This window comes from Sceloporus undulatus, chromosome 3 (assembly GCF_019175285.1).
Source record: "Sceloporus undulatus isolate JIND9_A2432 ecotype Alabama chromosome 3, SceUnd_v1.1, whole genome shotgun sequence".
Classification (NCBI taxonomy): Eukaryota; Metazoa; Chordata; class Lepidosauria; order Squamata; family Phrynosomatidae; genus Sceloporus; species Sceloporus undulatus.
The window spans coordinates 42,540,912-42,567,923 of NC_056524.1; the positions used below are offsets into that span (position 1 = coordinate 42,540,912).

Sequence of the window (27,012 nt, forward strand, 5' to 3'; positions counted from 1 at the left end):
AGGTGGTGTTTCCTCCCCAGAGGGCCTCCCTCCGACTAGAGGCCGGGGCCAAGGTGCCTTTGGCGGCCGCTCTTCCCTTCCAGGAGCCCCGCTGGCGGAGGAAGAAGGAGGCCCCTGGTCCCGGGCCTCGTCGGATGGAAGCGGAGGAGGGCGCCGCCGTCCTGGGCGGGCTCGGGTCTGGTTCCGGCGGGGCGGCCAGGAGGAGGGCTGCTGCTGCTGCTGCTGGTGGTGTTCCGGGCGGCGTGGGCTGGGCCCTCCCCACCGCCGTCCTCTGCAGCTACGGCTTCTTCGCCAACCTCCGGCCCTCGGAGCCCTTCCTCACCCCGTACCTCCTGGGCCCCGACAAGAACCTCAGCCAGAGCCAGGTGAGGGGCCCCGGGACTCGGGAGGGAAGAAGGATCATGGCCTCCAGGGAGGGAGGGAGGGCTGGGCAGAGCAAGCAAGGGCGGGAAAGGCTCCGGGAAATGCCAGGCCGTGCTTCTTAGGCACCCCAAAATGGAGCCCCGGGCGAAAGGGCCCTGGGTGGGCAAGGGGCCTAAAGGAGGAGGGCCAGGCACCGCAGAAGGGGAAAAGAGCCAGACCCTCCAGACGGTATTTCAAGCCCCACTTAAACTTCGACACACACTGGCTCCCCCGAAGCGGAAAGGGTTGTTTCCCCATGGAGAGAGAGAGAGAGAGAGAGAGAGGAGCCTGGAGCATGTGCAGAGAGCCCTCCTTGATAGATGGAGAGTCCAGGAGCTGCCTTCTGTGAGGGACCCTGTTTCTTGTTTTTGTGTCGCTTCATAAACTCTGGGGTTTATGACATCTTTTGCTTCAGAGCCTGAAGTCTGACAAATCTTTGATCATTTGGCTCAGGCTGCGTCCGCACTGCAGAAATAATCCAGTTTAACCCCTCCCTCCTTTTATCTGCCGTGTCTCAATGCTATGGAATTCTGGGAGTTGTAACTCTGCTGTGGTGCCACCACAAACTACAGTTCCCAGAATTCCACAGCATTGAGCCACGGCAGATAAAAGTGGGGTCAAACCAGATTCCTTCTGCAGTGCAGATGCAGCCAGAATCATAACCTCCCAGAGTAGCCCAGATTGTGGGCCGTGTGCCAATGAGACCTGAGAGGAGAAAAGGGTGGCTAATGGGGAAGTCATGCACCTTCCTTTTACCAGACGCCTCCCAGGTGCATCCCCACAAGAATATCTCTTCACACACTCGGATTTGTCAGAGTCTGAGGAAATTGCTTTTGTGGGCTATAAAGCTACTATCACACTACAGAATACAGCAGTTTGACACCACTTTAATTTCCATGGCTCAGTGCCGTTGAATCCTGGGATTTGTGGTCTGGTGGGGCACCAGAGCTCTCTGACAGGGGAGGCTAAATATCTCACCAAGCTACAAGTCCCAGAATCCCATAGCATTGAATCATGGCAGTTCAAGTGGGATCAAGCTGCTTTATTTCTGCAGTGTGGCAGTAGCATAACTCCAAGCCACAGTTTCTGAGGGGTTTGTGGTGTTGAAGAGGTAATATTCTCAATCTCAGGCATCCATACACCTAAGAATATATAGCCTCAGCCATCTATATCCTCACCAGATGTGTGGGGCTACAGCTTAGTTAGAGGAAGGCTGATCTTGACTATAGTTTAATGTAGTATATACAGCTTCCAATTTCTCATGAAGCGACATCCTTCACTCATTCTGGAGCAGTGGTTCCCAACCTGTGGGTCGGGACCCCTTTGGGGGTCAAACAATCCTTTCACAGGGGTTGCCTAATACCATCAGAAAACACATATTTACATGTAGCTATGAAAATAATTTTATGGTTGGGGTCACCACAACATGAGGAACTGTATTCAAGGGTCACGGCATTAGGAAGGTTGAGAACCACTGGAGGCTGCATACACCGTTAAACGGCTGCGTTCTAGTATTGTGCTTTTAAAATTTGTCCAGAGTTGAATTGTCTGGAGGCTGCCCAGAAGCAGCACACTTCACTTAACTCAACATTGTCCTCCTCTGACTCTAAGTTGCTGCTGCCAATCCATGAAAACCTTAGTGTCTACCTATCTAGGTTCCCTAATATAGTAATACGTCTGTGTCCAAGGATGAGAGTATGCTTGACTGTGGATTTCAGTATTATTATTATTATTATTACTATTTAAAAATACATTTTCATTTCTGTTGTTGCACAAGGTGAGCTAATAAAAACAAACAAGAATCAGAAACAGAATTATGGGATTTGAATTTAGAAACTAGTAATCAAAGACCTGGATGCTGATGGTTATTAGCAGGAAACCAGGCCAGGAAACAATTACTGTAAGTGGTCAGTTTTAATTCTTCCAGGAGCCACTAAACCTCAGTAAACAGGGAGGCTTTTGCTGCCTTGAAAAGTGCAGTCATAAGCAGTCTTGCCAATGTTTTCTTTCAAAGTTCACATGTAGAACGGGCTGCTCAGGGCAAGTGTCTCATGTCACAATTTCAGATGAACGTTACATAAGCACCTGTCCAGGAAGCATTTTGAGCTTACTGTATATACTCATGTATAAGTCTAGAAATTTTAGTCAGAAAATTGATCCCAAAAACCTGAGTCGACTTATCCACAGGCCAATGTGAGTACCATCTTTAACTCTTATTTTAAAAAAGGAATTATCTCTTGGTGAAAGAAAAGAGTGTACTTTGTCCTGGACACGCTTACTTCCCTTTAGTCTCTCATCCCTCCAGTCTTTAGTGTGAGAACAAACAGTTATGCTTGCTGGAATTTTTGTGAGTTTTTTGGCATTGTCTTCTTTCGCTTCATCCTTTAGATCCTTTGTTATGTGCCCCTATGTTTTACCCTCGACTTACCCACGGGTCATATAAAAATCCATAATTTTTCTTTCAAAACCTGCCCTCGACTTATATATGAGGTCGACTTACAGTTGAGTATATACAGTCACCTCTTCTTTCCTGAAGCTGAGCTTGTTTAGATCCTGTTGAACTGCCACATAACAGATGCTTGCGAAGTAGAAACGATGATGGAGAACCTAGACATGGGTTCCATTGTAGTTCCTGCTCTAACAGTGTTTGAATTTGGTACTCATTGGTGTTGCCCTGTCTTAAATTCATTTCAGACTTATGGCAACCCTTTGGCGAACCCATCAGGGGTTTTTCTTGGCAAGATCTGTTCAGAGAAGGTTTGCTGAGGCTGAGAGGTTGTGACTTACCCAAGGTTACCCAGTGGGTTTTCATGGCTGAGTGGGTATTCGAACCCTGGTTTCCAGAGTCATAGTCCAATATTTAGACCACTACATCATGCTCACTTTCTTGGTACTCCTCACCTTGCATTAATATTTATTGTATAACAAATCATGTAGGCTGGTTTGATGGTTTCTTACTGTGTAGGTGAAACAGAGCTATTGCACATGATCTCATTTTGGCAGCTACAGATCATGGGAAAATTTGCTGCAGATGTTATCAAAGAGATGATGCATCCAGTCCTACAAGTTTTCAGTTGGCTTGCTTGCTCATGTTTTTTTTAATTAATGCTCTTGAACTCTGTCCCTTTTTTAAAAAATGGTCTTATGGACATAGTCATATGACCCACCTCCCCATGCCCTGTTTCCTCACAGCAGTTTCCAAGTCAGATATAGTGTCATGTCAGCTTGTCTGTGTAACAAAGTGTTTCTCAGACATTGTGTATTTCAACCACTCTTCCAAATAAGTATTTAAAAAGGGTAGGAAGAATAATTTTGTGGCACCTTTAAGATCAACCAATTTATTTCAGCTTAACCTATAGCTGAAAAGTAGTGTGTTGCTTCTGAAGAACTTCAGAAGCAACAGCCTATATTCTTTTTCCTTTTTGATATAGAAATAGACCTGCCAAGGATGACCAAGGCTCTTCACCTCAGATTTAAAGAACAGTTGTTCAAATTGCCATAAGTTGATGGGTGATTTGTAGATGCATACTACTACTACTAGCTTGAAGGTTGATCTGTTTGCCTTATATGTATGGGGCTATATGGCCGTTTAAGCATATTTCATGTCCTTACAGTGTAACATGAATTGCATCTTAGATAGTTATTAGCACCTTGTTATTGTGGAGAAAGTATTAATAAAAATAAAACCTGTCAGTTTATAAACTCTGTTCACAGCATCCCCAGATATGACTAATCAAATATCTGTTTTTGGAATGTGAATTTTCCTGTTTTATAAAGTTCATTATTTCTTCCTCTTATAGGTCTTCAATGAAATATATCCAGTATGGACTTATTCTTACCTGGTTCTGCTGTTCCCTGTCTTCCTGGCAACAGACTTCCTCAGATACAAGCCTGTCATACTTCTGCAAGGACTAAGCCTTATTGTGACATGGTTTATGCTGCTTTATGCCAAAGGACTCTTGGCAACTCAGTTCTTGGAATTCTTCTATGGACTGGTGACTGCAACAGAAATAGCCTATTATTCCTACATTTATAGTGTTGTGGACTTAAACTTATACCAAAAAGTCACAAGTTATTGCCGAAGTGCAGCCCTTGTGGGTTATACTGTGGGTTCAGTCTGTGGGCAGATCCTGGTGTCTGTCGTTGGCTGGTCTCTCTTCATTTTGAATGTAGTGTCTCTCACCTCTGTATCTGTGGCCTTTGCTGTGGCCTGGTTTCTGCCTATGCCACAAAAAAGTCTTTTCTTTCATCACCATCACTCTAATGCACAGGTCAGTAAGGAGACGAAGGTTGTAGATTGTAAAAATGGAACAGTCATCCAAGATGATCCTGCCTTAAAGAGGGTGCCTGGGTGGGAAGAAGTTGAATCGAAGGTCCCTTTAAATATAGAAGAGCATCCTGAGGAGCAGCAGGTAAGCACTACTGCTGTTTCAAGGGAGTAGAAGCTATGACAGCAAATTTGTGCTGGATTAATCGACTGTGATGTATTAGGGGCTTGAATACACTTTAAGGCACCAACTCCCACCCATTGGCATCACTAGGGTTGGTGTCACCCAGCATAGTAATTCATAGTGTCATCCCCCCCCCATTGACCTCCTCTCATACAACACCATACAGAATGCTTAGTACAGTGGTGCCTCGGGTTACGAAATTAATTCGTTCCGTGGCACCGTTCGTAACCCGAAAAGCCTTCGTAAGCCGAATTGCCATAGGCGCTAATGGGGAAAAGCCGCGATTCCGTGCGAAAAAGCCGAAAAAAGCACCAAAAGTTTTTTCGTAACCCGAAAAAACATTCGTAACCCGGAACAATGTTTTCCTATGGGATTTTTTCGTATCCCGAAAATTTCGTAACCTGGGTATTTCGTATCCCGAGGTACCACTGTAATGGTTTTTGTACTAATGTAATCAGTAAATCGTAATTCCCGTATATCACTGAATGTAGCAACAATAGTTGTAACATAAACAACTAGCAAAATTAAAATTATACCTTTAAATTACAGTATCATATGAAAGTATAAATGTATTTATATTTACATAGTTTCATGGGGTTAAAGTGAAAATCTGGGAAGATGTGATGGTTTTTAAGAAAATTTAAAAAGAATGAAATTTAAAATATAAAATGAGGTTTCTTCTGTTTCCACCTTATCCAATGATGAGCCTCATCCCATTCATGCCTTCTCTTCTGTTGAGCTCCAGGGCTTTAAGGGGACACAGGCAAACTCACAGCTAATTTCTACCTAAAGGCAGATATTTGGGGATCAGTGGTGTCACCCTCCTTAGTATGTCACCTGGTGCAGCTTGCATCCCTCCACCTCCCTGCTGACGCCCGATTCCATCTGATCTTGGAATCTGAGCAGTCTCGGTTAGTACTTGGATGGGAAACTGCTAAAGAATCCCAACTATTGGTGCCTAAATTTCAGAGGAAAGCAATGTCAAACTGCCTCTTAGTATTCCTTGCCTAAGAAAACCCAGTTAAATTCACCATAAGTGGACAGGTGACTTGAAGGTACTTCTATACATGCAGTGTCTGCTGTGTCTTCCTTGCCTGAGGCTCCCTGGACTGATTCACTGGTTTTCAGATGTCTGATCTATTTAAATTCTGGGGCTGTATTCCTTAGCATAATTGTGTTGGTAGAGTCCTATTGCCTGTAAGAACAAGTATCTTTTAATATACAAGTACAGTACAAGAAAACCAAATATGCTGCCTCCTTCATTGCAAGTTTTTCAGGAAATTAAATTTTATTGGGCAGGACAGCTTTTGCCAATAGCAATTCTAAAAGCAGGTGCTTCTTGCTTGCTTTTGAAGGCAGATGGCTAGCTATCATAAGGATAATATTTTAAACTCTAGGTCAGGCTACAGTTGCCAGAATCTCTCTTTTTGTCATCAAAAAGGGGAGCTTTTCTAAGCTCTGCTCTAGGAACTCTTTACAAATGGAAAAACAAACAGTTGAGTAGTAAAGTTATTAGGGAAATGTCAACTGAAGTCAAGAGATATGAGCAAATGAAAGTCTAGGTTGGGAGAGTGCATTCAGGAAAAGGAGGTTCCATTGCATGTAAATGCTTTTTAAAGAACTTGAAAGAAGGAGTAAACCTTCAGTAAACATTCTAGCCTAAAATGAGTTTTTGTAATGGTGTAAATGAGGCTAGAAATGACTTGGAAACCTTTTGGCTGGGTTGAGTGGGTTGTGTGATTTAGTTTTGTTTACTAGGCTGCTGTTGATAATTACAGCTATTAACATTCCATGGAATTAATGTTACCTAGTTGAGCACTGCTTTCCTAGAAGAGGATTATTGTAAAGCTGAGAGAACAGTTGTGGTTGTGAACAAATGACGAATGTAGTTTGTTCAGTCTTTTGCAGGGAATCTATGTTATAGCATGCTTTCTTCCCTTAAGCAAGGGAAGGGTAGGTCAGGTGGGTAACAAAAAATTAGGAGGCTGGCATACAGAACTCCATCTCCTTCTTGATACAGCATTTTTCTCTATCTCAGTACTGTAATACTGAAGTGGAACAAATTTTCTTTCAGGTCTTTAGGAAAAAAGTGTATTTTACACTGTAAGTATGATCACTAGAAAATAATGACAAGTCACAGAGTGTTAAACATATGCTGGGTGTTAGAAGCATTTTAATGAGTATAGGATCAAACCACTATGCTTTCATGTCTAATCTTGTAAATATGTAATATATTCTTGCATAAATCAAAATGGATAGGGGTATCTATCCTTCCATCTTGTAATGTTTACATCTTGTAATGTTTACAGAATTTATATTTATGTTAGTGCTTCTTTGCCAAAATCAGGAATCAATGGCTTTTGTTATATTACACGTAAGCATAATGCTATGATCCTAAAATCATGTTATTTGAGGACAATCATCTATCATTGATTGTGTCCTCAGGTTAGCTTCTTTTTATTAGATACCCCAGTTCATTGAGCAGCTATACAACTAGGTCCTTAAATCAAGGTTAGATGAGGTATAGGTTGTTCATGGTGCAACTTCTTAGAGCTATTGGCTTTTTCTTCTTCTTTTTGGTGGAATGAACGATCTAGATAGAATGATGAGCAGCAATATTGCAACCATTCTCTCTCTGGCCTGTAAACAAGTTAATCTTTCTTGAACCCATTAGGAGAAACACTTTTTGCCTGCAACAATTAGATGTGACGTAGTATGTTTCATAGAATCATAGATTCAATAGTTCAATAGTACAGTAGTTGCTACACTCTTTTGACCACTACTTTAAAATGTTGGGCTGATAACTTTCCCAGTCTAAGTAGTAACTAATGACTATGTGTTCTGAGCCCTTTCATAGCATTTGTTGAACAAGCTTTCCCCTGGAATATTAATCACCAGGCCATTTGACACTTTCTGGGTGTCAAATCTTCTGTAAACATATAATAACAGTAATGTATCTTTATAATTTTCATCCTCAACTCAGTTGTGATGAAGACCATAACTGTAATGTTTAAGGCTGAAGACCTGTTCCAGTTGTGGGAGCAAAAGTGGTAACTGAAGGCTGGGGTCCTATTGCTGGTTTATTGGTCCATGACACCACTAGTTTGATTTTGTTTGCTGTCATGCAGGGAGGAGGAGACAGCAGTGATAGCAGAAGAAGGCTGCCATTCTTGTGCTGCCTGTTTTTTGAATGCCTGGCTTTGGATGGAGTGGGATGGGGAGCCTGGCTTTGGTTGTTGGGGAATCCATGAAGCCAAAATACTATAGGAGGGCTAGATTGGACAATCTCTTGTACCATGGCTCTCCCAATGACTCCTGGAAGCCAAGTATTCAAGAAGGGCAGCACAGAGCCTAACAGTCTTTTTATCCAACCAACACCAACTTTTCCCTTCCTTCCTTACCACCTCTGGCACTTTCCCTCCCTGTTGATGCTGCCTCCGTCTTGTTGGTGTAGTCACACCACAGCAGACACTATAGGATTCCAGCTCAAATGTTTATTTTATTTTTTAAAATAAAAGTTCCTTGCCTTCTTGAGAATACTGGTTCCAGGCAACTGGTTTCACACAGAAAATGAGATATGTCGATTTTGCATATCCAGTTATGAGAGTTCAAATTGCCTAGGTATATTGTTTAATCTTGTTTTTAAAAGGGGGGGGGACTATGTATATATGGATGTATTTTAACTTGTTGTATGCCGCTTTGATTGCCTGGCAAAAAGCGGGATAGAAATAAATTTTTATTTATTATTTATTTTATAGGAAAGCTACTTTTTTGGCTATCATTCCCAAGAATCCCTCAGCCAGTGTAACAGTGTAGTCCAAAAAGTAATTTCTCCCACTTTGAGAATTGCCCTTGATCCTGAGAATGCAAACACTTTGCTCTCTTTTATTGTGTCCTCTCTTCATGTTGGTGAAAGTACAGTCAGACACTGTATCTATGGAATCTTTATCCATGGATTCCATCATTCATTACTTGAAAATATTAAAAAAAACATAAATTCCAAAAAGCAAGCCTTGTTTTTATCATTTTATATAAGGGACACATTTTATTATGCCATTGTATTTAATTGGACTTCAGCATCTATGGATTTTGGTATCCATGCAGGGTCCTGAAACCAAACCCCAGCAAATACCAAGGGCCCAAGTGTCACTTCTGACAGTTTTTGCAACAGAACAATCTTGCTCTCAATCTGACTATTAATTTCCCCAATGCTAAAATACAAAGAGATTAGGATTTTTAGCAGTCCTCTGGGGTGGGCTGAGGCTTTTCCTTTATGAAGTTTTTCATTTGTGGAGAAGGAGCTATAGCAGAGAGAATGTAACTTACACTTAGTGACTTGTATGCAAAGGCATATTGCAGCACATTTGAGACTGAGAGAAAGAAAGAAGGTAACATAAGCCTTCTTAGACATATGAGGAAATAGCCTGAAGTCTACGAAAGCTTATGCTACTGTCTTTCTTTCTCAGTCTCAAAAGTATTATGATGCCCCTTTGCATACTGATCCAGACTAACTCGGCTTTGAATTCTACCACTTAGCTGCTTGGTTGTTGTTGTGTGCCTTTAAGATGTTTCTAACTTATGGCAAGTTGGTGACTTACATCAAAGACCTGAAAATGGTCTCCCTTATTCAGCATCTGCAGAAAGCTAATCTGATAGCATTTGTTTAACCTCAGTTGCACTGTAAATGTTTGCCTATGCAGAGATTAGGCAGATAACCATTCTTTTTTTCACATAGCAAAATGCAGTTATTGTTACAATAGGCAACCTGTAATTGTTGCGATAGTTCTTTACTTACTTTCTGCACAGTCCTCAGGCATGGAGTATGGTGTGCAAATTTTTAAGTTATTATGAAAGACTTCTTCCTCAGTGTTGTAGCTAAAATGCATCTAAATATGGTGTTTACTCTAGCAGCAGTTTGCTTCATTTTTAAGATGATGAAGAAAGAAGACTAATCTGTAAACTAATTAAAATGGTGCACAAGGATTTGCATTTTTTCTTTTGAGTTCTTAAAAGCAAAGTGGTTAAATTCACTGCTTCTTACTGCCTTGGGAATTAGTGGGGCCTGCAGACAAGAGGAAAAAGCTTTAATGCCCTAATGATTCAGAGCTTGAAAAAGTTACTTTTGCTTCTCGGCCTTTTGGCTAAGATCAAGTGTAGAAAAAGTTACTTTTAAGATTATTTTTGAAAAAGTTACTTTTTGGCAAACACTCTCATAACCCCCCCCCCCCAAAAAAAAACCCATTGGCCATTACTATCAGCTTAAGTATGGTTGTGTGAAATATTGTCAGGCATTATGACATTGCTGTGTGTCTTCAAGTCATTACTGACTTACGGCAACACAAAAGTTAACGTATCACAGGGTTTTCCTGGCAAGATTTGTTTGGAGTGGGGTTTGCCTTTGCCATCTTCTGAGGCTGAAGGAGAATGTGACTTGCCTAAGGTCACCCAGTGGGTTAATATGGCCAAGTGGGGATTTTAACCCTGGTCTCCAGGATCATATCTCATGCTGGCTCCCCATTATGACATACCATGCTGTACCACAGGAGACTCCATCAAGTGGATCTGGAGGAAAATCCAGTAAATTCTTGATAACAAGGATGCACAAAATGTACCCAGCTGCTCACCACTAACAAGTAGATCCTTTTGCTCTGATGGGAACAAACAATTAAGGAGAGATCCTGTCCTTCCTTTGTACATGGAGAAATATGAGTATTGTCTGCGATACCAGCAGGCAGATTTTAGAAGCACAGGCAGAATGCAAGGGATCTCCCTGACACAGCATTAAACCTAGGTACAGACAATTAATTGGCTGTTTATAAGTAGTTACTTTGCCTAGTAACTAAGGCAAAACCATATAAAACTGTAATTGTAACTTAACTCCTTTTGTGACATAACTAAGAGAAGAGAGGACAAGAAAAGAAAGCCCCAAGAAAGCTGAATGAAGAACATTCAGATTTTTTAAAAGTAACTATTTTAGATAAATTCAAGGAATGAGAAAGCTGAGTTGTTAATTATTTTTAAGAGTATGTTTCTAAGGTTTTGATCAGTATGAAAACATACATCATAGAATCATAGAGTTGGAAGAGACTGCATGGGCCATCCAGTCCAACCCCCTGCCATGCAGGAAATCCAAATCAAAGCATCCCCAACAGATGGCCATCTAGCCTCTGCTTAAAGACCTCCAAGGAAGGAGACTCTATCACCCTCCGAGGGAGTGCATTCCACTGTCGAACAGCCCTTACTGTCAGGAAGTTCTTCCTAATGTTGAGGTGGAATCTCTTTTCCTGTAGCTTGCATCCATTGTTCCGGGTCCTGTTCTCTGGAGCAGCAGAAAACAAGCTTGCTCCCTCCTCAATATGACATCCTTTCAAATATTTAAACAGGGCTATCATATCACCTCTTCTTAACCTTCTCTTCTCCAGGCTAAACATCCCCACCCAGCTCCCTGAGTCGTTCCTCATAGGGCAAGGTTTCCAGACCTTTCAACATTTTAGTCGTCCTCCTTTGGACACGCTCCAGTTTCTCAATGTCATTTTTGAATTGTGGTGCCCAGAACTGGACACAATATTCCAGGTGGGGCCTGACCATACTTGGGATGCTTGATTCCAGGCAACCTTTAATATTGTACATATATACAGAAATTGTACTAGAAAAATACAAAAAGTGTGGTCTTCCAAACACTGTTGACCTGCCACACATATCTTACAGTGTTGGCTGGGTTGACTGAGACTACATCTGTACTGCAGAAGTAATGCAGTTTGACCCCGCTTCAACTGCCATGGTTCAATGCTATGGAATTCTGGGATTTGTAGTTTTGTGAGATATTTAGCCTTCTCTGTCAGAGAGCTCTGGTGTTGCAACAAGCTACAAATCCTAGGATTCCTTAGGATGGAGCCATGGCAATTGAAATGGTGTCAAACTGCATTATTTCCGCAGTACCTAAATAAGCCTAATAGGAGCTATTTTTTAAAAAAAAAAATCTGAAGAGCCACATCTTCCCCGCTCTAGTTTATAGAGAACCAACTAAGTTTCTTGCTAAAACACCCCCAACATAGCAGAATTAATCAGTCTTAATAACATAGAAGTATGTTGTTATCCATGTTTCTGTTATGTGCTGCATTTTGCATTTTGGAAATTGAGCTACCATCCTAGCTAATAAAAAATACAGCCTGGTCCAAGTGACAGATTTTTGAAATAATTTTATTTGGTAATACTGTATTTGATTACATAATGACTCATCTATGATGCACACCACCATCATAGTTTCGCTGATCACATAAGACAATGTTTTGTCAACCTATTAATGTGCTGGGTAGTTAAAGAACAGTATTATTTCCTTTCTCATCTTTTACATCAGCCACAACTTTTCCATTCTGTATCTCATAACATCTATTAGAGCAGCTCTGCTTCTTGGAACTACCATTTGTCTAACTTTCCAAAAATGTTTACTTTGTTCAGTGAAGCAAAATCTTTCCCATAAAAACTGGTTGAATAATGTGAAATGGCTGTTTCCATGGAATATGCCTTCTAGTGGCTTTATATTCTAAACTTCTGTTTTAAATTATTGTAAACTGGGGTCTAAAACACACTGCAGAAATAATCCAGTTCTCACAATTCCCTAGCATTGAGCCAGGACAGTTAAAGTGGTCTCAAACTGGATAATTTCTATCATGTGTATTGTTCCCACTTTGGGTCCCGTCCAGGGAGAAAAGCAGGTTTAATTCAACAAATGAACAAATGACTAAAATTACTGAGGAAATCTCTATTTAAGAATTTATTTCAGTTTGCTAACACATGAATGGGGCAATTTTGGCGTGCCAGATGTTTCCACCTACAAATTCCCAAAAGCCCCACCCAGCATGGTCAATGGATAGGGATTGTGGGAGTTACAGCTGAAAAAAGCTGGAGGGACAAAGATTCAGAATTGCCCATATTTCTTATATTCATTGATTATATTGGGGTGGGCAAAGTGCAGCCCTCCAGACTTTTTTGGGTCACATCTTGCATTGGGTCTAGCCAGAAGCCAGTAGTGAGGAATGCTGGGTGTTGCAATCCAGCAACATCTGGAAGGCCATACCTTGCTCATGTTTGGACTCCACAAATGATGTGGTGCTGGGTGATCTGGTTTTTACTTGTTGAATAATGAGAACATGGACTAATAGCAGAAACTACTGCTTTCACTTTATACAGATTGCATTACATATTGCTATAAGCAATAAAGAGTTCTGTGCTCATCATACTCATTATCTTCAGCCTCAAATTAAGAAGGATAAGCATTAAAACAGATTTTAATAATTTATATAGTGAAGAAATAGGAGTAAAAGATCTTTTGTGGTTGCTTTGTGGTCGATAGATTATTTTTAAAGTTCCTATTCAGATTTCACCAGTAGTGTATTAAAAGACTAGTCAGAATCTTCTTCCCAGCACAATATCTGATTCCTTTGGGGTATGGTATAAAGTCATTTAAACCACATCAAAAGGCATTATGGAAACATGCATATTTATTCTTGATACTTGTGATTCCTGAGTTGGGCAAACCATGTGCTATATAGACTATTAAGACTTAAGTCCACTTTGCCATGGATTCAGGGTTTTATGTGTTTTCTGATTTGTTTGTTTTGATGGGTTAACAATCAGGTATTGCTGTTTTTGGGCTGCATCTGCACTGCAGAAATAATCCAGTTTGACATGACTTTAACTGCTGTGGCTTACTGCTATGGAATTTCAGGATTTGTAGTTTTGTGAGACATTTAGCCTTCTCTGTCAGAAAGCTCTGGTGGCACACCAAATTACAGTTCTCAGAATTCCATCGCATTGAGCCATGGAAGTTAAATCCATGTCAAACTGGATTATTTATGCAGTGCAGATGCAGTTGTGGTTGTGGTAGTGTATGCTCCTTGAAGGTTTAGTCCTTTTGGACAGCTTGCATAGAAATATTAGCTGAATGTTTGTTTTTAATCTACATAGGAGCAGAAGGTGAACATTGGAAAAGTAATAAAAGAGCTCTGGCAGGATTTCCTTCAATGTTACTCTTCTCGGACTCTGCTGTGTTGGTCTGTCTGGTGGGCACTTTCAACATGTGGCTACCTGCAGGTCGTAAACTACATTCAAGGCCTGTGGGAAAAAGTGCTACCTTCTCAGAGCTTCGAGATCTACAATGGTGGTGTGGAAGCAACTTCCACATTGCTGGGTAAGTTTCTTTCTTTTTAACTCTATTTGGTGAAATGTATGGTATATCGTGGGGATCCTAAGCACTCAATTTACTTTACTTACGGCAGCTGGTACTTGGTAATGCAGCGAGGTACCATATTGCCTGAAAAATGCTCAATCGAATTTTTGTTGTTGAGAATCATATGACATATGCATGAGATGACTCAGGCTGCATCCACACTGCAGAAGTAATCCACTTTAACTGCCATGGCTCAATGCTGTGGAATTCTGGAAATTTTAGTTTGTTGTGGGACCAAACCTATCTGGTAGTGAAGATTAAATGTCTCACTAGAAATCCCAGAATTCAATAAACATAGCAATTAAAATGGTGTCAAACTGGATCATTTCTGCAATGTGGATGCAGCCTTGGTTGCTTCTTCTAACAATTTAGTAATGTTTTGGAATGCTGCCTGGAGATAAAGAGTGTTTATAGCAGTCTCCTGGAGAAGTAATCCAAACAAACATGCTTAACAAGTTTGGAAATACTGTGTGGTGAATATTCATATGTTTTAACATAATGCATGTTGGAACAACCTGACTTTAGTTTGACAGGCTTTACTGTACAACAGCAATGTTCATAGCATGGAAGTGGGCAACTGTGTCGTGCACACAGACTTGTGTGCTCTTCTGGAAAGTTCTACTTTGCCTCCTGCCTTTGAATCTTTGGTTCATAAAGGCTTGAGGTTTGGGCCACCTTCTCTTGAAATTCCTCCAGGGAGAAACAGTTGGGCAAACTTTATTCTTTTTTTCCCAGCAAGCAAAGACCTGATTGTTCCACAAGCTTTTACTTCCATTCTGGCTACACTGGGATCATTCTGTAAACTTTAATTGTGCATTATTATTATTATTATTATTAAAAAACATAAAGTCTCTTGTTTCTAAGAATGTTGGGCAGTTTATAATATGTTTAATAGCTTGTTGTACAGCCTTTGAGTACCAGGATAAATAATTTTAAAATAAATTTTCAGCAATAATTATGTATTGTAATAATAACCATATTTTTATTAGTGTAGTAATAATACTTTAATAATAAATTTCTTATTAGGATTAGATAATCAGCTATTAAACTTACATAATTTTAATTTGGTTTTATTTATTTATTTAGGGGATTTTTATCCCACCTTTCTCCCAAAATGGGATTCAAGGAGGCTAATGGAATTTAAGAGATGGGCATGATGTTTCTTGTGATAGAAACCCTGCTTTTAGGCTTGTAGAAGTGCTAATCCAAACTCGCTTTCCATTTACTCTGAACTCTGTGAAATCACAGGTACTGTACATGATTACTGAAACTGCATTTCTTCTTCGTGGTCTCTGCGAATCTTACAAATGGGTTTCACTGTGCCTGCGCAGTGCTGTTCGGAAACTTCTAGAATCACTGGGCAGAGTTTACTCTGCAACATATTGAAACTTTTTGGCGGTAACTCCGCCCACCCGTTATAAGGCCCCTGCCTTCCCGCTCTTTCCCCAGTTCCTTTTTTCCGCCGTGTTGATTGCTGTTTGGAACTTCGCTCTTGCTAGCTTGTCTGGAATTCACTGGTATTTTTGACTCGGACTGTTTTTGACTTTGGCTTCTCCTCCTTCCTCGTTTGATCGGACCTCGGACTGTGTTTGGACCTCGCTTTTGCTTCTCGGCTTCAAAGGATGTCTCCTCCCTTTAAGAAGTGTGACGTCTGTGGAGGAAAGGTTCCTGTTCAGGACCCCCATTCGTCTTGCCTCTTTTGCCTCGGCCGGGACCACGACCCCAGGGTCTGCAGCCTCTGTAAGTCGATGTCCTCCCAAGCCCGCAAAAATCGGGAGTCACGGCTGACGTCCGCTATTGCCCAAGGCAAGATTCGGGAGGGGGATTCCCGGCCTGCTTCGGCTCCTTCGGCCCCTGCTCCGACCTCCTCTGCCCAGGCCCGTAGCGGCCCTTCAAGTGCGCCTCCTTCTACTTCGTTGGCGTAGTTTCGGACGCCGCTCGTCTGCTGGCCCGTGGCTCCACTAAGCCCAGTGCCGCTTCTAAACCCACAAAGCACCCTCGTGTACCGGTGTCATTGGGTTCGGATGCTGCTTCCGCCCACGACGAGGGAGTCCCCTCCGAGGCATCGGGGGCGTCCCGGGCGACTTTGGACCAAGGAACCCATAAAAAGGCTTCCTCGGCATCGTCCAGCTCCAAGAGGGCCAAGACCAAGTCCGGATCGGCTGACCACTCCAAGCCGGCCAGATCGGATGACCCCGCACCGAGGAACACCACCTCTGAGGAGCCCTCGGGCTCGAGGGACTCCGCTGCCCGAAGCAAGGACCAGGCTAGCCGTGCGGCTGCTATCTCGGAGTCTCCGATCCTATTCTTTCCTCTGGATGCGCCGCCTCGCCATAAGTCTGCTAAAAAGAGGCAGTCATCGGCCCCGGACTTGGCTTCTTCCTCTTCTTCTTCAGCCAAGAAGGCCAAATCAACGGCTCAGTCAAGCTCCCATTCGGGGTCCCCTTCCAAGAGGCGTTCGGATGACGCGGCTGGTTCCCGAAAGTCCCGCCGAGATCGCCCTCGTCCTGACTCTCCGATGCCGGCTGATCTTCTGGCCACACCACTGGTGGAGGACCATCCACCTGTGAGAGATCGTGACCATCCTCTGGTGCGGACCCACGACCGGGATGTCACCGTCCAAGCTGTGCTGGTCCCGACACAATCGGCTTCGACAACGCTTCCCTTCCTCCTTTCGGATGATGAAGACAATGCCAACCTCCCGCCGAGATCTCCCTCGCCAGCTTCGTCGGTTTCGCGTTCTCCGGCTCGGACCCTTGACAATCCTCAGTACTTTTACGACTCAGAGACGGATCAATTTTTTCTTCCAGTCCCTAGAGAGGTGGCTCTGGCCAAGCCTGTCCAGACTCGGGACCGCCCCTGTGACCATGACCAGCCTCGGGATCAAGAGCGACGCCGTCATGAGTACACTGACCGACCAGGTCCGTCGTCGTCGGCTGCATCGCTGCTTGCAAACAGACCTGTGGAGCGCCCCAGACCTTCTGCTACCGTGGACCTGATTGCTTCGGACTCCGAACCTGACTCCGTCGCTTCTGAAGACTCTTCGGGTGAGGAGGACCTGGCCCAGAATTCTCCTCAGTTCCTGCATCATCCCGAAGCAGCCTCCCCTACGGATGATGTGAGGTCGTTTGTCGAACATGTTATTAAGATTTCCAGGGCTCTGGACATTGAACTTTCATACCCTGAGGAAGAGGCCAAGGACCCCATTGAGCGTAGGGTTCGCGGCCGGGTCCATTCAACGCCTTTGGTTCCATTCCTGCCGTCCCTAGAGACTCTAGTCAAGCGCTCCTGGGACTGCCCTTCTTCACTCCTCGGCCCGCCGCGCAAGATCGAGTCCCTCTATAGGGTTTCGGCTCTGGCTTCACCATGGCTCACCTCTCATCCCCGCCAGAATTCGGCGATTGTTGAGGGTTCTCAGCAGACCTCAACTCAACGTCAGGCGGCGGTACCATTGGACAAGGAGGCCAAAAAGATTGATGCCTTAGCCAGAAAGGCATATGCAGCTGCTGCTCTTGTGGTGAAAGCGACCAATTACACCGCATGTATGGGGGCCTATATACAAACCCTGATGGAGGGCATCTCCCCAATTGTGCCGGACGTTGCGGATGGAGCCCAGCGGACACTCACCGAGATAAGGGATGAGGCCCATTCCATTGGCGCCTGGCTCATCACGGCTTCCAGGAACGTCGTGGAGTGCTCTGGCAGAGCCATGGCAGCTTCCATCGCCCTAAGGAGGCACGCTTGGTTGCGGGGCTCGGACCTCAACTCCAGTGTCAGAGCCACCATTGAAGACATGCCAATAGATGAATCGGGCCTGTTCCACACCGAGACAGACGACAAACTGAATCGGAAATTCAGGATGAAGGCGGCGGCGAGAAAACATGGTATGTCTGCCCCCGCTCCAGCTCCCTTCCGCAGGCGGTTCCGCCCTTGGCAGCAGCAGCAGGGCCAATTTAACAGGTCCTCCTACCAGGACCGCCAGTTTCATCAGCAAGGCTCTCAGCGTCAGAGGTACCCGTCCCAGTCCCCGTCATCCTCTGGCCGCCGCAATCAGTCTTCTCGGTACCGCAGGAATCGCCGACAAGACCCTGACCAATCCAAAAAGAGGGCATGAAACCTTCCCGCGTACTTCGCCTCCCCTAGGTGCTTTTTGGACATTCTTAAGCCCTTTGCCAATGTATGGGCTTCCATTTCCTCCGACTCTTGGGTGCTGAACATTGTCTGTAGGGGCTATACCCTTGAGTTCGAAGAGCTCCCGCCCACCGGAGTTTTTATTTCCACCCCCCCTCGGACACCCTTCTCGACGAAGTGCGCACCTTAATGGACAAAGGGGCTATTTCCCCGCTGTCCCCTGAATCCTACCATAGGGCCTTTTTCTCCAGGTACTTCACGGTACCGAAGGCCGACGGGGGCATCAGACCAATCTTGGACTTGAGAGACTTGAACCTCTTCCTCGAATATCGCCGGTTCCGTATGGTAACCTTGGCTTCTATTTTGCCTCTTCTTCACCAGGGCCTGTGATTCGCGACAGTCGATTTGAAGGACGCCTACTTCCACATCGGGATTCAGGAGTCCCACCGGAGATTCCTCGCCTTCGCCGTCGGCTCCAATGTGTACCACTACAACGTGCTCCCTTTTGGCCTCGCCACAGCCCCTCGGGTCTTCACAAAGTGCATGGCTCCGGTGGTAGCATACCTCCATCAAAGAGGCTACAGAGTCTTCCCTTATCTGGACGACTGGCTGTTTGTCGCAGACTCCCAGCAAGACCTCCAGGAGGCAATTTCGTTCACCGTGCAGCTGCTGGACTCCCTCGGGCTGGTGATCAACCGGGAAAAGTCACACTTCACGCCGTCCAGACAGGTCAAATTCATCGGAGCCATCCTCGACTCCGAAAGATGCTCCCCCTTTCTTCCCGTGGACCGTTTCCAGGCACTGGTAGCATCATTGAGCCCCTGCATCTCACACAGAAGGTTGAGAGCCAAGGATGTTCAGATAGCTCTGGGACACATGGCGTCAACAACCTTCGTGACGCCGTGGTTGAGACTTCGCCTCCGTCCGCTCCAGGCTTGGTTCCTTTCAGGCTTCTCTCCGATGGAAGATCCTCCGTCAAGGTGGTTGACGGTACCGAGACCGGTGGCCGCCTCCCTGAATTGGTGGTTGGTCGACCGCAACGTGTGCTCAGGGATGCCTTTCCATCAACCTCAGCCTCAAGTGACTTTGACAACCGACGCTTCTCTAGAAGGCTGGGGCGCTCACCTCCTCGACCTAGTTGTCAAGGACAAATGGTCGGACTCAGACAGTCTCCTCCACATCAATGCTCTAGAGATGCTCGCCGTCGAAAAGGCTCTGCGAGCTTTCGAGACCGCTGTGACAGGCAAAGTGGTACTCCTGAGGACAGACAACACCACCGTGATGTACTACATCAACAAGCAAGGTGGCACCAAGTCAAGGACTCTTCTCGAGATTACCCTGCGCATCTGGGACTGGTGCATCCACAGACAGGTCCTCCTTCAGGCGATCCACCTGCCGGGAGAGGACAACGAGTTGGCGGATTGCCTGAGCAGATCACCCTCGGTGTGCCACGAGTGGAGGCTCCATCCGGAGACGGTCAGCGACTTGTTCGACAGGTGGGGAACCCCTCAAATCGACCTCTTCGCGACCGAATGGAACAGCCACTGTCCCCAGTTCTGCTCCAGGAGGCCAATGACCGGATCCCTCGGAGACGCATTCACCTTCCTGTGGTCGGGGGAGCTCCTTTATGCCTTTCCCCCCTTTCCTCTCATCATCAGAGTGGTGTCCAAGATAATGGTAGACCATACGGACGCGATCCTGATCACGCCATGGTGGCCGAGACAGCCTTGGTTCGCATCCCTTCTGCATCTTTCCAGGAGGTGCTTCCTCCGCCTTGAGCCTCGCCTGGACCTGCTGTCGATCCAGGTCGGACGGATCCTCCATCCGGACATCGAGAGCCTGCCGCTGGTGGCTTGGAGGATCCTACCCTAACCGCCCTCCCTGAGGCAGTAAGGACGGTGATCCTGGCTGCAAGGAAACCTTCTACCCAGCGTTCCTACGCCTTGAAATGGAGAAGATTTAACCTTTTCCTTGATCGAAAGGGCTTGTCTCCTGCCCAGGTGTCCACCCCGGTGGTGCTGGAATTTTTAATGGCACTTTTAGATGAAGGTCTGTCTCTTACCTCCATCAAGTGCTATTTGTCTGCCATCTGTTCTAAATACCAGTTCGGGGGGAGGGTTTCTTTCTTTAAGGACCCCTTGGTGAAGGGATTCCTTAAGGGGTGTGCTAACCTGTATCCTCCTGTGTCGGTACCGACTCCGGCTTGGAGTTTGGAGACGGGACTGTCCGGCCTCCAATCCAAGCCCTTTGAACCGATGGCCACGGCGGACTTGAGACTATTGACTTGGAAAACCGCCTTTCTTGTGACCATCACCTCTGCCCGCCGTACGGGAGAACTCTGTGCCTTGCGGAGGGACCAACCCTTCTTGAGGTTTCACAGGGATAAGGTAGTCCTCCGGACAGACATTACCTTTTTGCCTAAGGTAGTGTCTGCCTTCCACATGTGTCAGGACATTGTGTTGCCTACTCTCGCATCCAACCCGACTTCGGATGCGGAGCGACGCCTGCACTCTCTCGATGTCAGGAGAGCACTGGCGTTTTATTTGGACAGAACTGCTGCCTCCAGTCGGTCCGAGAGACTCTTCCAATGCTACTCGGAAACGAAGAAGGGGTTGCCCGTCTCTGCGCAGAGGTTTTCCAAATGGGTGGCTGGTACCATCCACCTCTGCTATGAACTGTTGGACAAACCTCTTCCTGGCAGGGTTCGGTCCCATTCCACAAGGGCAATGTCGGCATCCTCTGCATTCCTGTCGGGGATACCCCTGGAGGATGTCTGTAAGGCTGCTGTCTGGTCCCAGCCATTGACTTTTATAAAACATTATAGGCTGGACACCAGAGCCGTCCGAGACGCAGCTTTCGGGAGGGCTGTGTTGGTTTCAGGGTTGCATTGATTGCACTACTGATGGTTTGTGTTTAGCATTTATGTTCATAATGCCACTGTTTTGCATTCTGTTGAATGTTGATTTGCACTATATTGGTTTGCATTCTTCAATGGGAATGGTCTTGCACGACCTTATTTCCCCTTCTCAGGTTTAGCAATGTTGTTGCTGTGTCTGATTTGTGCAAAAACAAAAGACTGATGCCTTTTATGATTTAAGGTGTTTATTGTTACAATAAATATACCTTTGGTTTACCATAGCTTTGATCTCAGGACACTCCCTCCGCCGCATACCTAAGCTTGTCAGTCTAAACCCATTTGTATGATTCGCAGAGACCACGAAGAAGAAGCACAGGTTGCTTACCTGTAACAGTATTTCTTCGAGTGGTCATCTGCGAATACATACAAATCGCACCCGTCCATCCCCTCAGTGTCCTGCTCTTATTGGCTCTCTCCATCGCCCACTTGGCGGAAAAATTGCGGAACTGGGGAAAGAGCGGGAAGGCAGGGGCCTTATAACGGGTGGGCGGAGTTACCGCCAAAAAGTTTCAATATGTTGCAGAGTAAACTCTGCCCAGTGATTCTAGAAGTTTCCGAACAGCACTGCGCAGGCGCAGTGAAACCCATTTGTATGTATTCGCAGATGACCACTCGAAGAAATACTGTTACAGGTAAGCAACCTGTCCTTCTTGTTTGTTCTAGTCATTGATGTCTAATATACATTTTTCAAAAAAGGTCTTCAAAACATTTAAATGTACACATTTTGGATATAAGTATTGTAGAATACTGACTTGTTTGGTTTTTGCACTTGTAGGAGCTGTGGCTGTGTTTGGTGCTGGTCACATAAAAACATCTTGGGCTACTTGGGGTGAGATAGCCTTAGCCATGTTCTCCCTCTTCATTGCTGCGGCTGTGTATATCATGGACACTGTTCATAACATCTGGGTGTGCTACACTGCCTATGTCCTATTCCGAATTGTCTATATGTTGCTCATCACAATTGCGACGTAAGTATTTCTTTGCTAATTTGGTCAGTATAGAGATATCATAACAACCCAGCTTTGGGTTGCACTGACATTTTTACATTTTTATGTATTTGGAAATTTCAGAAAGCCATGAAATATCCATGCTTTGCAAACTCTTCTGAGCTCAAGTTAAAAAGATCTAGAAATTGGACACCTTGGTTGAAACTAGTAAATTCAAACAGAAAGCAGAGCTTTTTAATAGAAGAAAAATCAGGGGATGTGTTACCAATTCATGGCTCATTGTGGGGCACATAAACCTAATGGGGCCTGGTATCTTGTTTTAAACAGGCTTACTTTGCCTGAAGGTAATGCTGTAATCAGAAGCTGCACTGGCATGCTAGTATTGCATGTTTAGCACATGAGGACTAGACTTTAGAAGTAAGCCAGATGTAGAGAACACTATACAAGTTTCCTTGCATACTTCATGTTGTCTTGAAAGTAATTGAAATGAAAACCTGAGAAATAAACCCCATTTTGTTTAATTTTGAGTTACTTCCAAAACAATGACTAAACATGAATAGGATTCAACTACATATTTCTTTGCAATGTACAGTCAGTCCTCTGTATCCATTGAGTCTTTATCCACGAAGTCGACCATCCACAGCTTGAAAATATTCAAAGTATATTTATTTATTTATTTATTTATTATTTGCGTTATTTATACCCCGCCCTTCAGCCCTAATGGCTCTCAGAGCGGGTTACAATTATTATTTTTAATAAGATGGTTCCCTGCCCTCAGGCTTACAATCTAAAAGACACGACACAAAAGGAGAAGGTAATGGTGGAAGGAAAGGGGATGAAGTCCAGTGGTTCTTCTCTCCCTTTGAGGCCTGGACCAAGGCAGATGGACTAGAGGGAGGGCTCTTCTTCTTCAGGCTAGCCCTTGGTGGAGCTGGGCCAGCCTATTCACTCCCTCGCAGGCCGAAGGATGACAGTTATGGAGGGAGGAGCCTCTATCTTCAGGCTAGCCTGGTATATTCTAAAAGGGAAATCTTGATATTGCCATTTGACATAAAGGACACCATTTTACTGTATCGTTATATTTAATAGAATTTGAGCATCCACGGATTTTGGTATCGATAGAGAGTTCTGGAACCAAACCCCAGCAGTTATCAAGGGCCCACTGTAAATCCAGTATTTTATGTTCCTCTGCTGCCTGGTAAACAGCAATTCTGAATTGTCTTAAAATGCTGACATAATGACTGGTATTCTATCTTGTTCATAATCAAGATATGCTAAAGGTACAAAGTTTCTTTGGGTGTTTCATGTTGCAAGTTCCAGATCTGTAATTATCTTTGATTAAAGCTGAATTGTCTCCATGGCATTCACTGATTGTCCTTCATAAGTCAAATAGAGTGGGATTGCATTATTGTCCACATAGTGATTAGGTTACTACAACCCAGAAATGTATGTACAGTAATCCTGCAGTACATTGCTGACATTGCATTGTTCTTCTTCTTATTATTATTAACCTTTATTTATGAAGCGCTGTAAATTTACACAGTGCTGTACATACAATCTTTTAGTTAGACGATTCCCTGCCCTCGGGCTTACAATCTAAAAAGACAAGACACAGAAGGAGAAGGGGGTGGTGGAGGGAAAGGGTAAGAGGTCCAGCAGTTCCTCTCTACCTCCAAGGCCTGGACCAAGGGAGATGGACTGGAGGGAGGGCGAGGCTTCATAATGGATGGTTAATCATTTTCCAGGGAAAATACATACTCTCAAGTAGGATAATGCATATACAGTACATAGCAATACAGGAAATGGTTCAATAAACAGGCACCACAAGAACATCAAATAGTAAGCGACAATTATGCAATGCCTGGGAAGGCTTCTCTGAACAGAATGGTTTTCAACTCCGTTTTGAAGCTGGTTAAAGAAGTGATGGCTCTTGCTCGTGGGGGAAGAAGGTTCCAGGAGTGAGGGGCAGCGAGTGAAAAGGGGCGAATCCGGGATGGGGCAGAGGAAATCCTGGGCTGGGACAGCAGACCTTGACTACCAGAACGGAGGGCCCGAGTGGAAAGGTGAGGAGAAAGAAGATCTGATAAGTAGGGAGGGGCCAGTCCATGGAGGGCTTTAAACGTGGACAGCAGGAGCTTATACTGAATGCGGAAAGGGAGGGGGAGCCAGTGAAGGGATGCCAACACAGGAGAGATGTGGTCAGAGCGGTGGGTGGAAGTGATAATGCGTGCAGCTGAATGCTGAACAGAGATTAAAGGACGGAGGTGAGAAAGAGGAAGCCCAGCCAGGAGGACATTACAGTAATCAAGTTGTGAGACCACTAGGGCATGGACCAGGATTCTTGCATTGTTGCATTTTATTTTGGAATTTAGCTACTGAATTTTTCTCAGCTGAGTTTCAAATTTAGCTAGATTTTCCCTCCCATTCTTGTTATGCATCTTGGCTCTTCCCTTCAATCCAGCAGAAATCTGGTATCCTTGATAATTTATTTTATGGCCCTGATGATCATGGCAGTTAGTATTTCTGTACTTCAGTTTTCCTCCCAGTACTGTAAATTAGGTCATTGCCATTCCCATTTTGCAAATAAGCATGCTAATCTTGGTTTCCTGAGATTGCCATGCTTGGATGGTTCAACCAGTCAGACATCTTTGAATTTGTCTTGCTTGGGAAATATTAACAGTGTATTTTGGATTGTGTGTCAATGAATTAAAGTCACCTCATATGGAAATTTTCAACAAACAAATTGGCTGTAGTTGGGACAGTTGTATGTGTAGAATGCTCTGTGTACTATTGGAATATAGCTCCTGAAAATCTTTCAGACTTAGCCAGCTATTGGGATGTAAGATGTTCGCCACCCATAGAAGGAGGGCGTGAAGAGTCCAGTGGTTGAAAATCAAAGGTATACACAGCAAGAAATTTTCAGCAGTTTTATTCTTTGTAGACTTTCTAACCAGATACCTTTTTTTCAACTCAAGCTTTGATATCAAAAGGGACCTTGACCTCACTTCAAAGCTCTTGGTGATAAGTATAATGTATTGTAGAGAAGTAAGCCACAAAATTAAGGAAGATTTAGTTCCCTTGCTGCTTGCATATACTCATTGCTTTTAAAAACTGTGATAAGAGATGAGGAAAGTTTCTTTTTGGGATATCAGCTGCCAGAATTCACCAGCCTCAGTTGCCATGCTGGATAGGGAAATGTGGGAGCTGTAGTCCAGAAAAAGTTATTTTCCCAGCTGTTTCTGTGATTGGAACAGTTCTGTATGTGAAATGCACAACTGCTGCAGATGTGTGTACCTTGTCACCTAGTTTACACGATTTCTCCGCTAGAAATCCTTTCCCCTGCCACTGTGTTTTATCTTTCCATTCTGTTGTTTTTATGTGAAGGTTCCAGATTGCTACAAACCTCAGTGTGGAGCGGTATGCCCTAGTTTTTGGCGTCAATACTTTCATTGCCCTGGCATTGCAGACACTACTGACATTGATAGTTGTTGATGCCAGAGGGCTTGGGCTGGACATATTTAAACAGGTAGGTCTGAAAATATTTTAGTTGTTTGGGAAAAGAGGGGAAACATATCTTTCCTGGTAAAGCTTTAAGGCTACCCGCAAAGTATAAGATGGACTCATCTTCTCCCCTGTACTGTATTGGCTTTTGGGAGGTTTAATGAGGACAGAGGGTTTTTGTTTTTGTTTTTTGCCATCTTCTTAATAGATGAAGAGAATGCTTGTCATTAGCTGACTTACTGAGTTCCCAGAAGGTGCAAGAATTAAACAGTACCATTTGTTATTGCTCATGCTTAATTTTAAAATTAAACCTCCTCTTTGGATTCATTTCCTGTTTAAACATACCTAAAGAATGGGCTTACAAAAAGGGTTAAACAGAGCACAAATGTGACATACAGTGCATCAAAAAGAAACAAGGTCTTAGTTTACAGACATGGAGCCAAAAAATTAAATGGTTATTCTCTCCTCTGGCAAAACCCAAATAATAGACCATTTGTTGCACCATAATGGTACCCTCCCTCAGCTGCAGCATTAGGTAATTCTCTTCATCCTGCCAAACCATAGGAATAGTCCTGCATAATATTAATGATTTCCTCCCTCCTTTTTTTTACCACTTCTCCCCCTTTCCTCCCCCCACTACAGTTCATGATCTATGCTGGTTACTTTGCTGTCATATCAATCATATTCTTGATCAGTGGCACATGCAGTATTATCATGAAATACTGGAGAAAGGAGAGGAGAAGAAATAACACTACAGAAAATGGTATTTAACAGTTCAGAATTTCTACTTGTTCAACATCTGTGCCCGAGCAAGTGAGATCTATTTTATATATGCAGTTTTCTATTTATTAATGTATACTGAAGCTGTTATTTCCAGACTGTTACCTGAGCTGTACTTGACCAATATTTGTACTATATTAGTAGCATAGGTTAGTAACAGAATGTATTGAAATTTTATCTTACATAAGTAAGAATACTGTTTATAAAATCATGGCCTCAAATATGCCATTTTGACCTGTCTGGGGAAGATCAAAAGCATGGTACTGGCTAGGTGATTCTTCTCTTTCTTTTGTGACAAACAAGCCATAAAGCAATCAGTGGAATTTCATTGGTTTGTTAAATTAGCCCAGTCCGTGTTGTTAGTGCTTTTGGTAGACTGGGTCACAAAGGTACTGGAAGAATTCAGATATAATCAAGAGCTGGAATCAGTTGTGAACTTTAAGTTGGCATTGAAAGAACACTGTCAAAGAGACATGCACTAATGAATAGTAAAGTTATCATTTTTGCACACAAATATTTTCTGCATTGTTGTATGTCCTGTCTTGTCTGCCTTTTGGCATTTCTAAAGCAGGAGTGAGCAAACTGTGGTCCTACAGATATTGGCCTGTTACAGACCGCCAAAATAAAGCTGCTTCAGGTCTCTTTGGAGGTATG

General features: G+C 44.0%; 1 protein-coding gene and 1 pseudogene across 2 annotated transcripts; both read left to right on the forward strand.

Annotated features, from left to right (window-relative positions):
• On the forward strand, positions 1–27,012 carry SLC19A2 (solute carrier family 19 member 2). 2 transcript variants are annotated; one of them, XM_042459197.1, is made up of 6 exons: positions 1–365; positions 4,203–4,673; positions 13,821–14,043; positions 21,906–22,098; positions 25,462–25,603; positions 26,221–27,012. In XM_042459197.1, exons 1-6 carry the CDS (start codon positions 135–137, stop codon positions 26,347–26,349), a joined length of 1,389 nt encoding a protein of 462 aa, XP_042315131.1. In that variant the 5' UTR covers positions 1–134; the 3' UTR covers positions 26,350–27,012. The 2 variants fall into 2 exon arrangements, with proteins under 2 accessions (XP_042315131.1, XP_042315130.1); XM_042459196.1 differs by having other exon boundaries at positions 12–365; positions 4,203–4,814.
• LOC121927412 lies at positions 9,975–10,052 on the forward strand (annotated as a pseudogene).

Bases quoted from the DNA above. Each gene is read 5' to 3' on its own strand.
- SLC19A2 (XM_042459196.1), top strand. From the start codon at position 135: ATGGAAGCGGAGGAGGGCGCCGCCGTCCTGGGCGGGCTCGGGTCTGGT. The intron at 14,044-21,905 runs GTAAGTTTCTTT...TTGCACTTGTAG, and splicing joins AGCAACTTCCACATTGCTGG to GAGCTGTGGCTGTGTTTGGT. The intron at 25,604-26,220 runs GTAGGTCTGAAA...CCCCCACTACAG, and splicing joins GGCTGGACATATTTAAACAG to TTCATGATCTATGCTGGTTA.